Source organism: Peromyscus eremicus, chromosome 15, assembly GCF_949786415.1.
Source record: "Peromyscus eremicus chromosome 15, PerEre_H2_v1, whole genome shotgun sequence".
NCBI lineage: Eukaryota > Metazoa > Chordata > Mammalia > Rodentia > Cricetidae > Peromyscus > Peromyscus eremicus.
In genome coordinates this window covers 56896961-56914767 of record NC_081431.1, presented here as the reverse complement: position 1 = coordinate 56914767, position 17807 = coordinate 56896961, and the positions used below count along the sequence as shown (strand labels likewise).

Here is a 17807-nt window from a genome sequence, read left to right as displayed (position 1 = left end):
TTTCACCTTTCTTAGCCTGCTGTTTTAATGAAGTACAGAGATCCCCTACACACATATCCTTAATGCTTTCACCCAGGTCCTCTGCCCTCCATGACTTTCCACTCCTGCGGTCACAGTGGGCTCAGCTTCCACCCCTGTGGATCACTCTCTCTGGAGCTTCATCCAGATGTGGAGAACAAAAACACCCATAGCACCAGGGTCACCTTGAGCCGTGATTCAGCTTAAGACCACATCCTTCACCCTTCTACTTCTTCTTCAACGATTTCAGCCCTTCTAGTCACGTCTCACCAGAGCCCTCTTGTTCCTGTCTCTCAGAGGAACATCCACTGTCATTCTGGGCTGGCTCCCCAGGCCAGTGTGGGCATCAGGGGTAAAGCTTCAGAGAGTTCCCATCCATCTCATGGCTGTGGGGTGGGGCTAGGCTAGGATTCCAGGCCAAGTGGGGCTAGGAGTTGTATTCTGCAAGACATGGAATATTTCAGATGACCCTGAAGGGGCAGTGGGCCCTCCCATACCTGTCCCATTGTGAAGACTGCAACACCAACTGACCCAGTGCCACCAAAGAATTTTCTCATTGGTACATATTTGCCTTGCTCATAGGAGCGTATTTGCCTTGATTAAAGACTCAGCATGGTCTTTTAAACACTCCTATGCAACACAAATATAAAGGGACATGGAGAGCAAATATCTTACGTCCCATCCGGAGGCATGTGCCAGGTCACATAGGGACACTTAGGTGGGTAGTATGGGCCCCTAAAGTAGCCAATGTCTTATTTTACAAATGGGCAAATCAAACCCCAAGAGATTCTGGGAAGGTCAGATTGAATACATAATAGAATACTCCTAGAGGCAGGGAGAACCCCGAGTCTCATGATATACCAGCTGAGTCATCTGGAGAAGACAGGCCCTTGAGGGCCCCTGAAGTCATAGGCTGCTCCTCTGTCTCTCCTTTCTGGTCCCCTGCCCACGTGGTCCCCTGCCAGGGCAGCCATCATTACCTGTCACAATGAGGGTGGCCGTGCTGACAGCCTGACCCAGGGGGTTCTTGGCCACAGCCTTGTACTCGCCGCTGTCCTTAAGGGACACACTGGGGATGACGAGGGAGCACACACTCAGCAAGTCAGTACTGTACAGTGCAGGGTTTCTGTCCAAGCTCTGGTCGTTCTTGAACCAGGTGACCTGGGGCCGGGGTGAGCCCTGCACAGCGCAGGTCATGCGGCACTCGCAGCCCTGGGGCAGAAGGTGGGTCCGCAGACCCACCAGGAAGCGGGGCTTCTGGCTCAGGTTGGGTTCCTGGTATATTGGAGTCTTCACCGCGAACCTCTCTGTGGTGAAATCCGGGGCAGAAGGAAGGATGGTTAGAAAGTCAGAAGCGCCCATGGTCCTGCTGAAGGCCCATCAGCTGAGCCTTCCCCACGTCTCATCTGCACGACCCGACATTATTTTTATCTTTTTCCTAAAATTATGTTTTGATTTTTAAGACTATTTAAAACTTGTAAATTTCTTGTGTACAAACCAGAACGTACCTACAGATGACTGCAACTGACATTTCGGTGTAGAACTTTCTAGACATTTTTGTATTTTAGAGAGGTGAAATGATTCAGCTAGTTCTGTAATCTTATTTTTCTAGTGACCTCTTTAAATATCTACACTTATTTGATTTTTAAAATATACTTATTTTAGAGAAATAATAACTTCCATTTTTAACTTATTGCTCACTGTTCTTTTTGAGAATTCACCCAAGGGCCTCTAGACATTCCAATACCCACAGCCTGACTCTTTCTGCCTATTGAGGTGGGGCCCATCCTGAATCCAGTGCAGTGGGCACCTATACAGGTGGGCACTGAGCAGGCAGTGGGAGGACCCCTACATGTCTGAGTAGACTGAAGTGCTCCCATTCCACACAGCCCACTACCCTAAGCACAGAGGCAGACAGCTAAGCTCCTCCCCCTTCGGAGGATCCTTACCTCTCTGCCTGGGGATACACCAGGGTTGGCTGGTGTCTGAAGGTTTGCTGGGCCCCAGCTCATTCTTGGCCAGCACCCGGAAGTGGTACTCATGGCCAGGGAGGACCCCCAGGAAGGTGAAGTGGTTGGTGTGGACACGGTCAGCCACCTCATGCCAGGATCCATGAGATGAGGAGCGCATCAGCACGGTATAGTGCAAGGGGATGCCCTGAGCCTCGTCCGGGGAGGGTTCCCACTGGACTGTCACTGTCCCAGGCACATTCTCCTGCAGGTAGATGGATCCTGGTGCCTGTGGGCATGCTACCAGAGAGAGCAGAGAAGGCATGCTGCAGAGGAGTCACAGAAATTCTGCTAAGTCTTCTCTGGGCCCCCAAGCTTTCTGGGGGATCCTGCAGAATGCAGTGTTGGCCAGGCAGATGAAGGACCAGAGGGAGCCAGGTCTGGGCATACAATTATCTTTATAAGGTGGAAAATCTCTCTCTTTTTTCCCCTTTTAGGCAGGGTTTCACCCACTGTAACCCAGTCTAGCCTTAACTTTGGATTCTACCTCAGTCTTCCAAGACCAGGAATATAGGTACTCACCATCACAAATGACTTCCATAAAAATACTCATTAACTCACATTTTTTTTAAAAGATAAAATGAGAGGACACAGACCTAAGTTGGAGTTTTCATAAAATCAAATCACAGATGCCTCCTGTTAGGCATTCCTGAATACTCAGCACTGCTGGGAAGTGAGAGTCACTCCAGGGAAGAGACAACCTTAATCTGCACAAGGGTCATGGGTAGTTCTTCCCATGGGGTCGTTCAGCGATACAGTGGTGAGAATCGCATTTGCTCTTGAACTCCAAAAGCAGAGCAGGGAATAAGTGAGGACGGGGTGTCACCAAGTTCACGGGTCAGAACAGTGGGGGCTTTCTGGGACTCTCCTGCTCCGCTTGCTGTGCCCTTCAAGCACATTGGGTCAACAGTGTGGTCACCGTGCCTACTCAGGACAGTGACCTGTGCCCAGGACAGAGGCAGCCTTCACACCTTGGTGAGAGTCCACAGCCCAGCCGGCCTTACCTGCCACACTGATGGAGAAGCTGTAGGAAGCCTCCTTCCCCTGTGGGTGTCTCAGCGTCACGGTGTATCGGCCACGGTCCGAGAGGCTAGCTACAGGAATCAGAAGCTGGGTGAGGCCATCCTTCACGGTGGTCACGCTTCTTTTGGGCAAGGGCAAACCATCCTTCAGCCAGGTCACCTCAGGCATGGGGACAGCCTAAGAAACAAGAGTGAAGACACATTGAGAAGGGGAAGTTTCTTTGTTTTTAAAAGTGTCTGTGCAAATAAATTATTTAGTTAGCATATAAAATAGTAGGTTTCATTGTGACGTTTTATTGCGTATATATCACTACATCTTCCTGATAGAGGCCTCCTCCTGCTTTCAGATCACACATTCTCTCTCTCTCTCTCTCTCTCTCTCTCTCTCTCTCTCTCTCTCTCTCTCACACACACACACACACACACACACACACACGAGAGAGAGAGAGAGAGAGAGAGAGAGAGAGAGAGAGAGAGAGAGAGAGAGAGAGAGAGAATGGTGGTGAAGTGTGGGGTTGCCCAGTAGGTATGGCGGGATGATGGGATAGGAAGGGAGGCGTGGCCGGGAGACTCAGTGATGCTGTGCTGATCCTCAACCCCACAGCCCTGCAGACACATAGATCTCACTCTGAGGGTGCTGCCGCTGTTAGATGTTCCCAGGACAGTACAGCTGGCTCTGGGTTCACATGGGATACTGGGTGGAAGTGAGGAGAGACTAATCGGGAAGGGGTATCCCCTCCCTGGTGCCCAAGGCAAGCTAGGGGATGACTTGGAAATTCCTGCAATAGAGAGAAAGGCTGTAGGAGGTAGATTATGCAGCCTAGCCTGTCAAGGAAAGGAGAGTGGCAGGTTTAGGAAAGGAGCTGACATGAAATTGCCCTTCAGCATGAGCTGAATTAGGAGAGGGACCCTCGCCATCACACGGGTCATGATCAAGGCTTATGGTGGGAAAGCGTTAGGAGGGACGATACCTTATACCAGAGGTAGAGCGGTGAGCCTTGAGGTTGGAGAGCACCAGGGGCATTGTGGGAACATTAGGGGAGACAGCTTAAAGTGAGAGTGGGAGAGGCAGCCACCAAGGTCTGCATGAGGAGCCAGCGCTCTAGAGAATTCCTCCCAGGGAGCTGGCCTACGCTTTCAGTCCTTGGGGGCCAGGCTTGCTTCTCCCTCCCCCTTGAGATCTGCATACTCCTGGCAAGAGCTGCCAGCTCTTTGTCTCAAGGGCCAAACTGCAGGGAGACAAGGCCAGATTTCTCCAGGGTGTCTGTCTGATCTCACAGAGGGATCAGGATCTTACATGTCAGGCCTGTGACCCAAGTCCCTCCAGCTGCAGGATGAGGCTGCTACCAACTGCCTGTGGGGCCCCTGTACTGGGCACTCGGGGAATGCTAATTTATCCACGGGAGTGTTCCGAGGGTTCAGGCCTTAACAACGCATGGAAAACACAGAGAATAGGCCCAGGTTACTTCCTGCTATCACGTTCTCAGCCTTTCGGTCAGCTCAGGGGAGAAATGGGAGAACTCTCAACACCATTTGAGAGACGAGCAAGTTCAAACACAGAGAGGGGAAGATGATGTCCGGAGCCAAACTAGTGACTGATGTTGACACTGGGCAGTCTGTGTTTTTAACCATTACATTAGTTACTGTACATAGAGGCAGGCGGTGTTGATATTGGCTTAGGATCATCCTGAGCGGAAACTCAGATCATGCGCTTGCACAAAAATATATTCTAGAGGCAAAAATGGTTATCCACCCTGTGGGTTCCCTCAGTTCCCAGACGAAGACTAAGAAAACGGGGTGCTCTAACTTGGAGGTGCAATATTAAAAGCTGCCACTAGAGGGTGTGGACCCTGCACAGGAAAGTAGAATGGCGCCCAAGAAGCCAGAGGCCAGCTGTGACTTCAAGAACCATTTTCCTTCCTACCCACTTCACACTGGGCCTGATTTCCAAGGCAAGCCCAAGTCTGTGACTAGGGCTAAAGATGAATGAGGAAGAAAGAATACCCCAAGACTGTCTGGTTTCCTGGTTGCTCTGGGGCCCCCATGCCCCAGCACACACCCTTCCAGGTATACTCACTTCAAAGGAGACCGGAACTCGAATGCTGTCCCCAACCCTGACCATCAGCGAATCCTTTGTGCTGGAGCCCATGAGGAACTTGGGACAGACTAGAACACACAAGACAGCTTGTCACCTCTCTCCACAGTTGGCGTCCAGCCTCAGGTCACCCAACATACAGGTAGAAGGCTGGGCCAGTGTAATGGCGTGATGGAGAGAGCTTGGAAGGGCACACTGGGGAGAATCGCCAGGAGCTGACAGGAACAGTCTTTTGAGAGGGTCAAGGCTGCCAGCAGGGAAGGTGAAGGTTAGTCTAGAGCAAGGATCCCGGGGACAACTACATTTTTGTTTGAGGGTGACAGTACCATTAGCCCGAGTCAGAGTGTGACCTTCCTGCTCCCACCAAGTAAGGGACAGAGCCAGGACAAGAGTCTAAGATTCTGGACTCAGGAGCTCTGTGCTTTTCATTGTAACTGTCTTCTTACTGCCTCTGCGACAGCTAGAGTGAGCTGGTACAGCTCACAAAGACAGGGGATTTGCTTCTAGCAGTTAAGGCCCAAAGGGAAACACAATCCACCCTGCAATAATAAGGAGCTTGGGTGTGTGCTGTCCCAAACTAAGCACTGCCCATGCCTTGGAGTCCCTTGTTTTAAAGGCTAATCTTGTGTCATAATAATGGTGATATCTTGGGCAAAGCGTCTTGGACCTTGGTTTCCATCTCTGTAGATTGGGGATTAAAAGTATGAACTATGTAGGACAGGAGCTGTCACAAGAAAGCATTCCTAAGAGGGGTTCACTTAGCTCAGTCCTTGATGCCATCCCTCGGTTAGGAAGGCAGCTGATGGCCGCAGAGCGGTGCCTCTCGGGAAGGGTCTATAGCACTCAGGGTGGGGAAGGAGGTGACACTCACCGGTAGCAGGCATGGCATGGACCAATGAGTCTAGGGAAGTGGTGGGGCCATGGCCCCCATCATTGACTGCTGTCACCCGCACGAAGTAGCCTTCTTGGGGCCGAAGCCCCTTGGCTGTGAAGGTGGTGCCTGGCACAGTGCCCACGTGGCATGGGCTCCATTGAAGGCTGTCTGAGCCACACAACTCCACAATGAACCCTTGGGCTTCATCATTATCCTCGGTGTCCGGCCTCCTCCAGCTCAGGGTGATGCTGGTGTTAGATGTGTCTGTAACCTGGAGATCCCGAACAGGTCCTGGAGGTCCTGGCCAAGCACCATGGGAATTTCAGGAATGTGTCAGTTTCCCCTGAGGAGTCTGCCAGGGACTTGGGATTTCTTTCACTTTAGGGGTTTCTTCAGAACCTACCTAGAACTGGTATTGTATCCCGCTACGCATGTGAGTCTAGTCACCTCCTCTACTCACCCACCAACTTGCCAAACCCTAACTATCCTCCTGTAATCCTTGAACGCTGGTATTGTCAGTTGATAATCTTTTGTGCTCCATTGTGTCTGGGGACTGGAGTTCTACGTCTGTCAGAATTGTAACTCTTAGTTGGGAACCACTAAGCAAGGATTTCTTGTTCTTCATTTGTTAGATGGGAACAACAGCAGCTCCACCTACTCATGGGGACCCTGGGACAGGCAAACGGCATGGCGTGTGTGGTTTGAATGTAACACTGCAGGGTGGTGGTCTGGCTGTCAAAGCGAGCTGCACATTCAACATTCTGTCTGGAAGATACCAGCCCCAAAGTCTGTTTATTTAATCTGGGGTGCAGCGAAGGCACCAGAATTGGTAAGGGATCGCTGGTATTTCTAAATGTGGTGATGTTTAAAACCACTGGTCTAGGGGAGTGCTTCTCAGCCTTGAATTTGTGCTCAAATCGTTGAGGGACTTCATTAACAACACAGATCTAATTCGGGAGTTCTGAGGTGATGCCTAAGATATTCTTTCTCCCTCCCTCCCTCCCTCCCTCCCTCTCTCTCTCTCTCTCTCTCTCTCTTTCTTTCTTTCTACCGATCTATCTACATATTATGCATGCATCTGTCTGTCTATCTAAAATATGTCTCCTCTTCAGCTCCTTCGTTCTAGACTTGCAGGTGTGCGTCACTACATATGGCCTGAGATTCTGCAAGAAGGTTCCCAAGTGACATTTCTAGTCTACAGGCTTTGCTCACAGCCAGTCTAGAGGATACAGTCACAGTCAACTGCTGTGGCTGCTTCAGACACACTGAACATCCTGCTTCCTCCCTTCCCCATCACTGATGAGAGAGTCGGTGATCAGTAGTGAAGCAGGAAGATTTGGTCTATGTGCAAGGAAAAGACACATAGACCAGCTCCCCCTCCCCCCAATCCCTTATAAACTTGTAGAATTTTCAATTGTTATTGGAGTTGTACGATCAGTCACACAGCTGATTGTACAGGTGCCTCCAGTGTCCTGCTGCCTCGATGGCTTGTCACCAGCAGGCTTGTGGGGGTGCACAGAGTAACATCTTCTAAACTCTATGCCTTGGAGTGAAGCTTTTAATAGGGGTTTCATGAGAAGGGTCTTCTCTACTTGAATCTGAGGGGTTTGAATCAATGTCAGACAAGCGTCTTTCTTGTAAGGCATGGACATGTGAGAGCTCAGGTCATACCTATCTTTAATGCCGGACCTTCTGCTGTTTCTGTTTTCCAGAAAATGTTTCTTGACATCTCTTGCTGCTGAGACCACAGGCAGGTGAATGCTGGCCTAGGCTGTCTGTCTGCCAAAGACAGAGGCTGGGGTGGGGGCACCTAGTTCCTGGGGCAATGCTGGCCCCTTTGCAAGTGATGGACAGTGTGAATTGGGTAGAAAACTAAAGCTACCTGGTCTCCAGGGATGAGACTACTACCTACTAGTGGATGAGTAATACTGCTGGGCTAGCATCGAGACTGACCTTCCCAGAGGCCAAAGAGTGGATAACGTGATCTTGGGAAGTTCTTATGCCTGGCCTCTGGATCCGTTTGACTTCAATTTAGACCCTTTAAGATACATCTCATCCTAGAGGCCTTTCAAGCCTGACTCCCAGCCCTCCTGACCATCTCCTTCTGGACTGCCTCTGACCTGTGAACTTCTGTCCCGCTGTTTCCGAGCTATCTCTTGCACATCCCTTACCCACATCCTGGATTGGTGTCTTACTTACTCATGGGATCTCGAGCAAAGACAGCATCCGATGGAGGCCCAGGCTCTCCAGGGCCTGAGGGAGCCACAGCGATAACCCGGAACTCATACTGGCAACCCTGTCGCAGATCCGCCACGGTGCACCTCCTTTCTGTGAAGACCACATCCCATGTTAGTCTCCCATGGCGGGACCAGGAAATGGGGACATAGCTTAGCACCTCCAAATTCAGAAGAGGACCAAGCCTGGGGTCTAACACAACCCTCCTGCATCGCACCAGCCAGGTGTGACCGAGTTGCTTCCAAGGAGAAAAGAGTGGCCGGCACTCAGGGTGCTTTCGCCCCCATCCCGTCTCTGCCACGACCTTGCTGGATGATCTGGATGTCACTTTGTTGTGTCTGATTCATGCTGCCTCAGAGTTGTAATACATAAATACTAAACGGTGACGTTAGAGATGTGAGGATATGGGCCCCAAGGGGCTTTAACTCCTGAGTGGCATGGCCATTACAGGACTCCGGACGATCTATTCCGAGCTCGGTCTTGGTACGCACAGAGCACAGACATGCACAGTGTCCTGGAAGCTTCCTTCACACCTGTCCCATCCTTAGTCTTTTCTGGGCTCTTTCTTTCTTTTTTTTTTTTTTTTTTTGGTTTTTTTTTTTTTTTTTGGTTTTTTTTTTTTTTTTGTTTTTCGAGACAGGGTTTCTCTGTGTAGCTTTGCGCCTTTCCTGGGACTCACTTGGTAGCCCAGGCTGGCCTCGAACTTACAGAGATCCGCCTGGCTCTGCCTCCTGAGTGCTGGGATTAAAGGCGTGTGCCACCACCACCCGGCTCCAGGCTCTTTCTTATCTCAGGAGGCAGCTAGCTTCTAGGATGCTACCTAGAGGGTCAGGGCATTTCCATGCGTTATCAGTGAGGAAGCCGAGATCTACAGAGAAAGTGGGCTGCCCATGGCCAAGGCCTGAAGTGGAGGGACCAGAGAGGACAGCTTAACCCCTGGCTTCCAGTCTGAGACTCCTACCCCAGGGGTCCTCAAGCTCAGCTCTGTTGATAGACTTTTCTGGACGATCCTCTGGGGTTTGGGGGTAGGATGTTCAGCAGCATCCTTGGCTTCGTCACACAAGTTGTCAGGGACATGTATTCTCCACCCAGCTGCGACCATCATAATTAGGTCCAGACATGGCTAAATATCTCCTATAGGTACAAAACTGCCCCAGCTTAAAAGCAACCACGTTAAACTGATGTGCACTGGCAATGCCAAGGGATCCGGTAGACAGGAGGGGCTCTGAGGCAACTTGGGACGGGGCCGGTGAGAAGCTGCCCTCCAGCCAACTCACCAGACACGGGCTGCTCATTCACAGCCACCCAAGTGTTGCTCCCCTTCTTGCGCTTCTCAACCAGGTAGCCCAAGATGTGGGCACTGCCAGGGCCCCGTGGTGCTACCCATGTCAGAGTGATGCTCTGGCTGGAGGCTGATAAGATGTCTGGGGCAGAAGGGGGCCCTGGGAGATCTGAAGGCAGAGGGCGCCAGTCAGCGGCGGTGGAGGCCTCAAGACCTCCCGCCTCCAAGCACAGCTGGCAACCCCTCAGCCTGAACTCTGGGCACAAGAGAGGGCAGGAGAGTCCTCTATCCAAGTGCCATCTGGCCTCTCACCCTCAGGAGCCACCAACACCTCCTCAGACTCCAGGGCGTCCCCGGCTCCCTCTGAGGTCACCGTCCGCACACGGAAAGCATATTTCCGACCCTGCTCCACGCTGGCATCAGTGAAGCTGGTACTGTCCGGTGGGGGCTCGCCCACCTTCAGCCAAGTGCTCCTTCCAGCCTGTCGCCTTTCCACCACGTAGTGTTGTATGGCCTGGCCCCCATCATCCCTCGGGGGCCGCCAGCGGAGACAGACACTTGCTCTGTGGCAATCCTGCACCTCCAGGGGTCCCTGTGGGGGCTGAGGCTTGTCTGAGGACCCATGGAGAGGAGCAGAAGGAGAAAGTATCAGAGAAGCTGGAGGAGGACATGGTACTATCCCCCCCTCTGCAGTGGGTAAGTCTGCAAAGGGGTTGACGGCCCAGAGATGCACATGGTTCCTGACACAGCCAGAGGCTGAGGTAAGGTGCCAGCTCATGGGGAGGTTCCAAGCATCTCTTGGTGTCCCTAAGTCTCTACCTCCCCAGTCCTGCCCTAGGAGAGACCACAGAACCTCCAGCCTGTAGCCAGCCCCATTCAGTGGCCAGCATGGGCTCCTGCTTAGCTCTCTGGTATATACACCATCTGACTTGGCTGCTACAAGTTGGAGGCCACCATTCCATTGAGCATCTCCCCCCAGAGTCTGGAGCTCACAGAGGCACAACAGGGTCCCTCCACCAGCTTGTGTCTGGCACTGGCTTATCTAAACTCTTCTTCCTGGGTGGTCTGGGGACGGGAAAGTAGGTAAGTAGGGTTTGAATCGTAACTATCGTGCAAATGATAGTTAAGCAGGTTAGTTAGCAAAGTCCATCCCCAGGCCTGTCCCAGCTACCAGGGAGGGCCTGGGACCACAAGCCCTGGGGCCTTAGAGGGAGAACAGACGGGGTTAGCACCTATGACGTGCAGAGTGAATTCAGCCTGCATGCAGCCTCCATCGCTCTTCAGTGTCACGCTGTACTGGCCGCTGTCCTCCCTGCACACGCTGGGGAGGCACAGCCGTGTGTAGCCATCCCCCAGAGCCACCTGGATGTCCCTGTGGTTGCTGCCCACCACCTCCTCCCCATCCTTCCTCCAGACAGCCTGAACAGGGAGGCGGCTCTGGAAAGGGATCTTCAGAGTCACTGGCTTCCCAGCTTTGAACACCAGTGGCTCTCTCAGTGTCTCTGTCACATCTGGAGCAATGGTAGGGGGATCTGGAGAAAAAAAGCAGAGCAAAAGATTCAGCGAGGACTCAGCCCTGGGGCCCTGGGAATCATGGAAAGAGCCTAGAGAAGGAGTTCCCTACCCCACCTCATGAGGACTAGCAAAGGGAATGGGCTGAGTCTGCATCAGGAGGGACCAGGGTCAGACCTCACCAGGAACTTCCTGGTAAAGAAGGAGATGAGATATCAGGTTGGGAAAGGCTTGTGTGGGCTTCATAAAAAATCTGAGGAGACTGCAGACAAGTCGCAAATTCAGGGCTTCCACGGAGGGTCATTGTCACCTGATGCAGAGACTACAGGGCTGGAAAGGGCTGGGCCTCACCCTGCACGGTCAGGCTGGCCTCCGTGTGCTGTCTGCCGGCCACAAAAGTGTATCTCCCAGCCTGGGTCCCCTCCACGTGGGTGAGGATCAGTCTGTGTGTGAGCCCATCTTGCTCAAAGATGACCCCATCATGGGCAGTGAGCTGGGGACAATGATCACCATGGAGACAGCCACTCCCACCCTGTCCAGTTCGGTCCTAATAACTGCCCCATGAACTAGACAGTCATCGCCGCTTGCCACTGAGCCTACCTAGTGCCTCCATTAACTCTCAAAAGAGCCTTTTGAGATCCGTGCTATTATAAGTCCCATTTTATAGATGAGGGACATGTCCGAGGTCACATAACTGGTGACAGCGGAGCAGGGATGGGGAGTCAGATCTCTCTGACATCGCTGTGCTGTACTGCTGGATGTGACAGCTTGACAGGACACAGAGAGGCTGCTCTGGGAGACCAGTGAGCCCAGCTGGTCAGGATGAGACGACACATTTGTGCAAGGCCTTTAAGGGTGAGTGGAATTCTTCTGAGAGGCATTTGGAGGGCAGCTGAGGCTATGTCAAAGTTGGAGTGAGTCACACATTCATAATGTGCTTATTTTGAATACACCACACTCCAGCTGTTTAAACGTCTCCCAGAGTAGAAATACTAGTAACATGAAGAGTGAAAACTTCTGCCTAGTCTTTTCTATTTTTCTGCTTTTCTCACCCCCACCCACATTAGTTAGGAAAGGGAAGGTGTGAGGTGTGGGGCATCAGTACCTTGACTCCATCCTTGAACCAGGTGCCAGGTCCCATGTCACTGGTGAGGGTACAGGAAAGTATGGCAGCTTCCCCCTGCTGCACCTCCGTATCCACCAGACCCCGAGAGAAGTGGTCCATGGAGCCTAGAGAGACACAAAGTCCCCAAAGCCCAGCCTCTTATGCCCTGGCTTGCACTGAATTCTGGGAGGCCTCCATGGTCCTGCCCACAGGACTCAGCCAGAACCAATGCCCAGCTTCCTGTTTTCCTAGGCTGATGTGTAAGGTAGATGAAGAGCATCTCCCCGCCCCCGAGTACCACAGATGGGGATTCTGAGTCACAGAGGCAAGCTAATATGCAAGAACTTTGGACAAGCAGTTTCAAGAGTTAATATCCAGCAGATGTTTGAGTTTCACACAGCTTGCAACCCCGGGGACGGAAAAGGAGAGGCTCCTCCCTGAATTTGCAAGGGATTCTAGAAAACAGAGGCACTGGTAGGGATGAGTTCCCGTGCTAAAGGTAGAAATAGCATGTGGGCACCCCAGTATCCAGCGACCTTACCCTCTGGCTCCACCCTAAGGGAGCCAGCAGCTGGAGTACCTACCTCGGGCCTCCGCAGAAGAGCCAGGGCCAGGCTTGTATCTGGATCTGGGGCTCTGGGTAGCATCTTGTCCCTGGCCACAGACATCTGGCCTTCCCTCTTGGGTATCTCTCCTGCTGTCAAGATGCCTGTGGGGGTCTTGCCTCCCATCTTCACTCCAAGATTCTCTCAGAGACCCTCTGTCCTCACTGCTCGTCCAATGCCCCAGACCTCCGGCCCTCTCTGTAGCCCCTCTCTTGGCGGATCCAACTTCAGTCCCAAACTGTGGCTGATACTTGCTTCCATAGGGACCAGGCTTCCTGCCTGACCAGCCAGGGCCTTTCCTTCCCTGCCCTTCATACTTCTCTGAGGCCCCAGATCCTCGGACTTTGTCAGTCTTAGCCTCCCAGGATCCCCACTCCTGAAGAGACCCTCTTTGATCTCCCTGCCCCGCCTCTAGTTGAAAACCTGGTTCCTGGATTCCTCCCGATACACTTCTGAAGTCCCTTCTGCCTAATGGACTATCTAATTCATCCTGGGGTTCCTGGGGTTTTGAAGTGGCACCATCTCCACGCATAGTGGAATTCCTTCTGCCACGGACACTTGAGTCCTCTGTCAAGCCAGCCCCGCCCCTTCTAAAACCCGAGTCTCTGCTCTCCGAGGAGCATGGACCTTGCCATTCACCGGCAGCCTCTTGGCCTGTCACAGAGCCCCTGCCCTTAGAGGCTCTTTGCCCTTCCTGGGCTTGTCTGAAAATGGCATCATTCTCCCCCATTGAGCTAGAAGCCCTGAAGCCGCCTCGAACCTGGTCTTCCCAGCCTGGAGGCCGAGTGTGGCTCATATCCTGCCCACTGTCCCGTCCTGACATTGACTTGGTCTCTCTCCCTGGTGTAGAACCGCTCTCTGTCACCTGACCAGCTGCTCCTGACAAGCTCCCAGAACCTGCTTCCCTCCTGCCTTTCAGGGAGTCTCCACATTCCTGAGGTGTCCCTTCCCCCTGGCCAGCCACTCTACCCCTGCCTGTTGTCCCCAACCCTGACTGACTAAAGTCCCAATCATTTCCTGACTCCAGAGCAGCTACCCCAGACCCACCCTCACCGCCCGCTGTCCCCCTACCATCAAGAAGCCTGGAAGTCCCCACAGCTCCCGCTTGGTCTACAGATCCTCCCTCCCCACTGGGAGTCCCACTGTCCCTAGGGGACCCTGGGAACCCAGAACCATCTTTCCATTCCCTGATACCTGATTTCCTCACAGAACCCATAGCCCCCAAGGCTTCAGGGATTCCCGAGGGTCCACAGCCCCCAAGACTGTTCTTGACACCCTGGCCACCTGAAAAGATATGTGGCCCTCCTGGTGGCCCCAGCTCCCCGTGGCCCATAGCACGGTCCCTGTGTGCTATACCACCTGTAGGGTCCGGTATCCCAGCCATCCCAGAGCCCACCCCAGACCTTGTCTCAGCTGCAGGCCCCGTTCCTCTGCCATCCTTGGAGCTTGTGTCTACCTCTGCTGCTGCCGGGGATCCTGACCCAAGACCCATGGATTCATGTTCTCTGGGTGCAGCCAGTGACCCTGGTCCTCCTTGCCTTCCTGAACCATCTGCATGGTGCCTTTTACTCTCTGACCCCCTTTTCCCAGGCCCCATTGAGCTTCCCCTATAACCAACCTCCTCATTCCCGGAGTCCATTCGTCCTGTTTCCCCCAAGCCATCCCTGGAACCTGACTCATTCCATGGCAAAATGTCTCCAGAATGCTCTAAACCACCTTGATAACTGGCCTCATCCCTTAATGAAATAATGTCAGAGGCTCCTAAACCATTCTTGTGACCTGCTTTATTCCCTAATTCCCTCACCCTATGGCCCTGGATGTCATTCTTATAACCTGCCTCACTCCCGGATCCCATAACTCCAGAACACCCAATATCATTCCTAGAATCTACCCTGCACCCTGATCCCATGGCCCCAGAGCCCCCAGCTGCATTTGTATAACTTGCCTCACCCTCTGGTCCCATTCCTCTGAGGCCTCCTGAGCCTTCTCTACATACTGTCTCACTATCTGGCCCTGTTCTCTCAGACCCAGGACCCCTTGACCCTGTTCTCTCAGACCCAGGACCCCTTGGCCCTGTTCTCTCAGACCCAGGACCCTTTGACCCTGTTCTCTCAGACCCAGGACCCCTTGACCCTGTTCTCTCAGACCCAGGACCCCTTGACCCTGTTCTCTCAGACCCAGGACCCCTTGGCCCATCTCCATAAGCTGCTTTGTCCCCAATTCCCCGGGGCTCTGGAATTCCAGATCCATCCCTGTAACCTAACGCATGTCCAGATCTGTGAGCCCAGTGGCCTTGGGAACCAGCCTCATCATGAGGAGACAGCGCCTCAGGGTGCCTGGCTTTGTCCAAATTCCCAGTTCCAGCTCCAGAGGTCCTGGCACCAAGGAACCTTTCTCCATCACCTTCCTTGTCCCCTCTCCCCAGAGATCCTGGCCCCATGGGTAATGGAACCCCAGTGCCATCTTCAAAGTCTCCCTCGCTAAAGGCCCCCAGGACTCTGAAGCCCTCATAACCTCCAGTGTGACCCCGAGAACGTATTCTTCCAGAGTTCCCTGGTTCTGTTTCCATATGTCTGTCCCCAACGTTTCCTACTGCTCCAGAGGCCTTCATGCCATCCCCACCCACAGATCCCATCATCTCAGGATTCCCTAAGTCACCATCAGAGTAGTGTTTCCCACCAGGGCCTGTTTGACCCTGGCCTTGAAATACGGCCCAGCGCTGAGCTTCATGAATGGGCATCCCGTGAAGGCCACCTGATCCATTTCTGAGGCTGGTGTCTCTCCCAGACACCTTTCCTGGAGAACCACCCTGACCTTTGCTTCCAGACCACAATCCCCCGGACACCCCGGAGTCATGCCTGTAAGTACCCCATTCCCCAGCATCTGTCTCCACGGGCGCCCCACAGGTGGTTCTGCAACCAGTACCAAGACCCGACCCTGTTCCTTCTGGCACCTCTGAGCCATCATGATAAGTAACTCTATTTCTAGAACCCGTCCCTTCAGAGCACCTGGAACCCTCCTCATACCTAGACTCCACCCACCCTGGACCTCCTAAGCCACCCTTGTAGTCCATTCCTCCTCTGGACCCTTTTTCTCTAGACCTCCCTGACCCATTCCTGAAGTCTGGTTCAGATCCTACCGACCCTGGGTCTCTTAATCCTGCCATATCTCCTAGTGTACCCCCGGAGCCCTGGACACCCAGGCCCGGAGAGGGCACTAGCCTGTTGTTTCTGGCATCTACCCTCTGACTAGACACCATCAGTCTACCTACTTGGGAACCATCCATGCTCCCTTCCTTCCCACCAGACCCAAGCACTCCAGGCACAAATTGGGCCCCAGTGTTTCTGAGATTGGACCACGTGTCATCCTGAGGACCCAAGATTTCACACTCTGTTCTGCCTGGATCTCCTGCTTCCCTTTGCCCCACTGTCCAGCTCTGAGGAAAATGGAGACTTCGAGAGCCGTCCTCCGACCTGCCCAAGGCTCCAGCCTGGCCTTGGCCATCCCTTCCCTGGAGTTCTTCTAGGCCACCTTTCCAGTCCCTGGGATCTTCCAGGCCTTCAGGGACAGTTTCGTAGCCCCTCCCCACAATGCCATGGCTACCTGCCCCTTGCAAAGAGTGCTCAGCTTTGGCCTCAGAACTCCTGCACCCCAGAAGTTTCCTGCCTCCAGATAGCGATGGTTTCTGGGTGTCATTGCTAGTTGATGTCTGTCCTGGATATGCCCCTGCCTCCCAGTACATCCCAGCTTCTCCATGGCCAGCATCTCCACCTGCCTGAGTGCCCCAGCACTCAGGGTCCATGCCTACCTCGAGGCTGTGACCTCTTCCTCTAGGAAACTCGGGGATGCAAGGACTTCCTGCCTCATTGCAGCCTCTGGCTTCCCCCAGGCAGGCCCCATTAGCCCACCCTGTCCCTGCTTCCCTCTCTCTGCTCAGGTCACCCCTTCCTTCCATCTCATCCATAAGATCACCCCACGTTTCTGTCCCTTCATTTTTCAGTTGAAACCCCTCAGCATCAGACTGGGATCCCCACAGCACCCTCTGCCCTGCCCCAGCTCCCAAGCGAGGGTCACGGAGTTGTCCCGGGCCATGTCTGTCCAGTTCACTGCCACGGCCCTCTCTGGGTTCCTTTCCTTCTCTGTGGCTCTCAAGTCTTCCATCCTGATGGTGGCTGGAGCCAGCCTTCCAACCTCCTGCTGCCCCCGCTCTGCTATGACCTTGTCTTTCCACAAAGCCCAAATCTGATTCTGTGTCCCCTCCCTGGAGCTGAGGTCTCCCAGGAAGGCTCCCACCACAGTCTCCCTCTCTGTGGGCCTGGCTGTCTCCCGGAAGCGTGACCCTGCCTTGCTCTCCTCCCAGAAAGCCCTTTTTGTTCTGCCTGGGGCCCCAGGCTGAATTAGCTGATCCTTCACCCCCCACCACGGAATAGCCATGCTCGTCAAAGGCACCCCTGTCTGGGCCTGCTGTGAGCTGCGCCCCTCTGGTCTCCTTGAGGGAGCCCTGCTCTCTGGATTGCCCTCCCTTGCCGCTGATGCCCCAGGAGTCTTCTGCTTCTGAGGCCAGGGCTTCTGGAGTTTGTAGTCGGTGCTCAGTATCTGTGGTCTGAGGAACTTTATCCTTCCCGTCTTCGGCAAGGCGTTAATTACACCGAGGTCATTAGCCCATAGAGAGACAAGAGAAAAGACCTTGTTAAAGGAGAGCAAGGCAGCTGTCTAACATGGCTGCCTTGCCTAGCCCTCCCCCTCCCCAGCGGAGAAGCTGCCCATTGGAGGAAGAAACAAGGACGCCCCGGCACATTGGTAGGTAACATCCCATCACCTCCTCCCCCAGGCCTGTATCTACAGGCCACCCTCTCCTGCCACATGGGTCGTGTGGTTTTGACACATACACTCATGTGTCAAAGTTATGAACTTATCAAGCTGTTGTGGGTTTTAGAAGACCCACTTGTCTGCCTCACCCATGAACAATTCACAGTTTCCTGGATCGTGTTGCTCCTGGATGCCAATGCTTGGGAGGATTAGAGTATTTCCCGGTCCAGCCCAGGGGTTC

The 17807-nt window shown here is 53.4% G+C and overlaps 1 protein-coding gene across 1 annotated transcript in view; it reads right to left on the bottom strand.

Annotated features, from left to right (window-relative positions):
- The window catches only part of Igfn1 (immunoglobulin like and fibronectin type III domain containing 1), a 30744-nt gene continuing 12937 nt past the window's right edge, over positions 1-17807 (bottom strand). Inside the window, exons 12-24 of the mRNA XM_059280194.1 lie at positions 12737-17383; positions 12153-12277; positions 11399-11540; positions 10768-11067; positions 9848-10147; positions 9531-9704; positions 8218-8346; positions 6016-6318; positions 5127-5215; positions 3032-3227; positions 1968-2267; positions 999-1325; positions 1-459 (exon numbers count right to left, since the gene is read on the bottom strand). Of these exons, the coding sequence (XP_059136177.1) occupies positions 446-459; positions 999-1325; positions 1968-2267; positions 3032-3227; positions 5127-5215; positions 6016-6318; positions 8218-8346; positions 9531-9704; positions 9848-10147; positions 10768-11067; positions 11399-11540; positions 12153-12277; positions 12737-17383 (7046 nt within the window). The 3' untranslated portion in view covers positions 1-445. The remainder of the gene's footprint in view (positions 460-998; positions 1326-1967; positions 2268-3031; positions 3228-5126; positions 5216-6015; positions 6319-8217; positions 8347-9530; positions 9705-9847; positions 10148-10767; positions 11068-11398; positions 11541-12152; positions 12278-12736; positions 17384-17807) is intronic.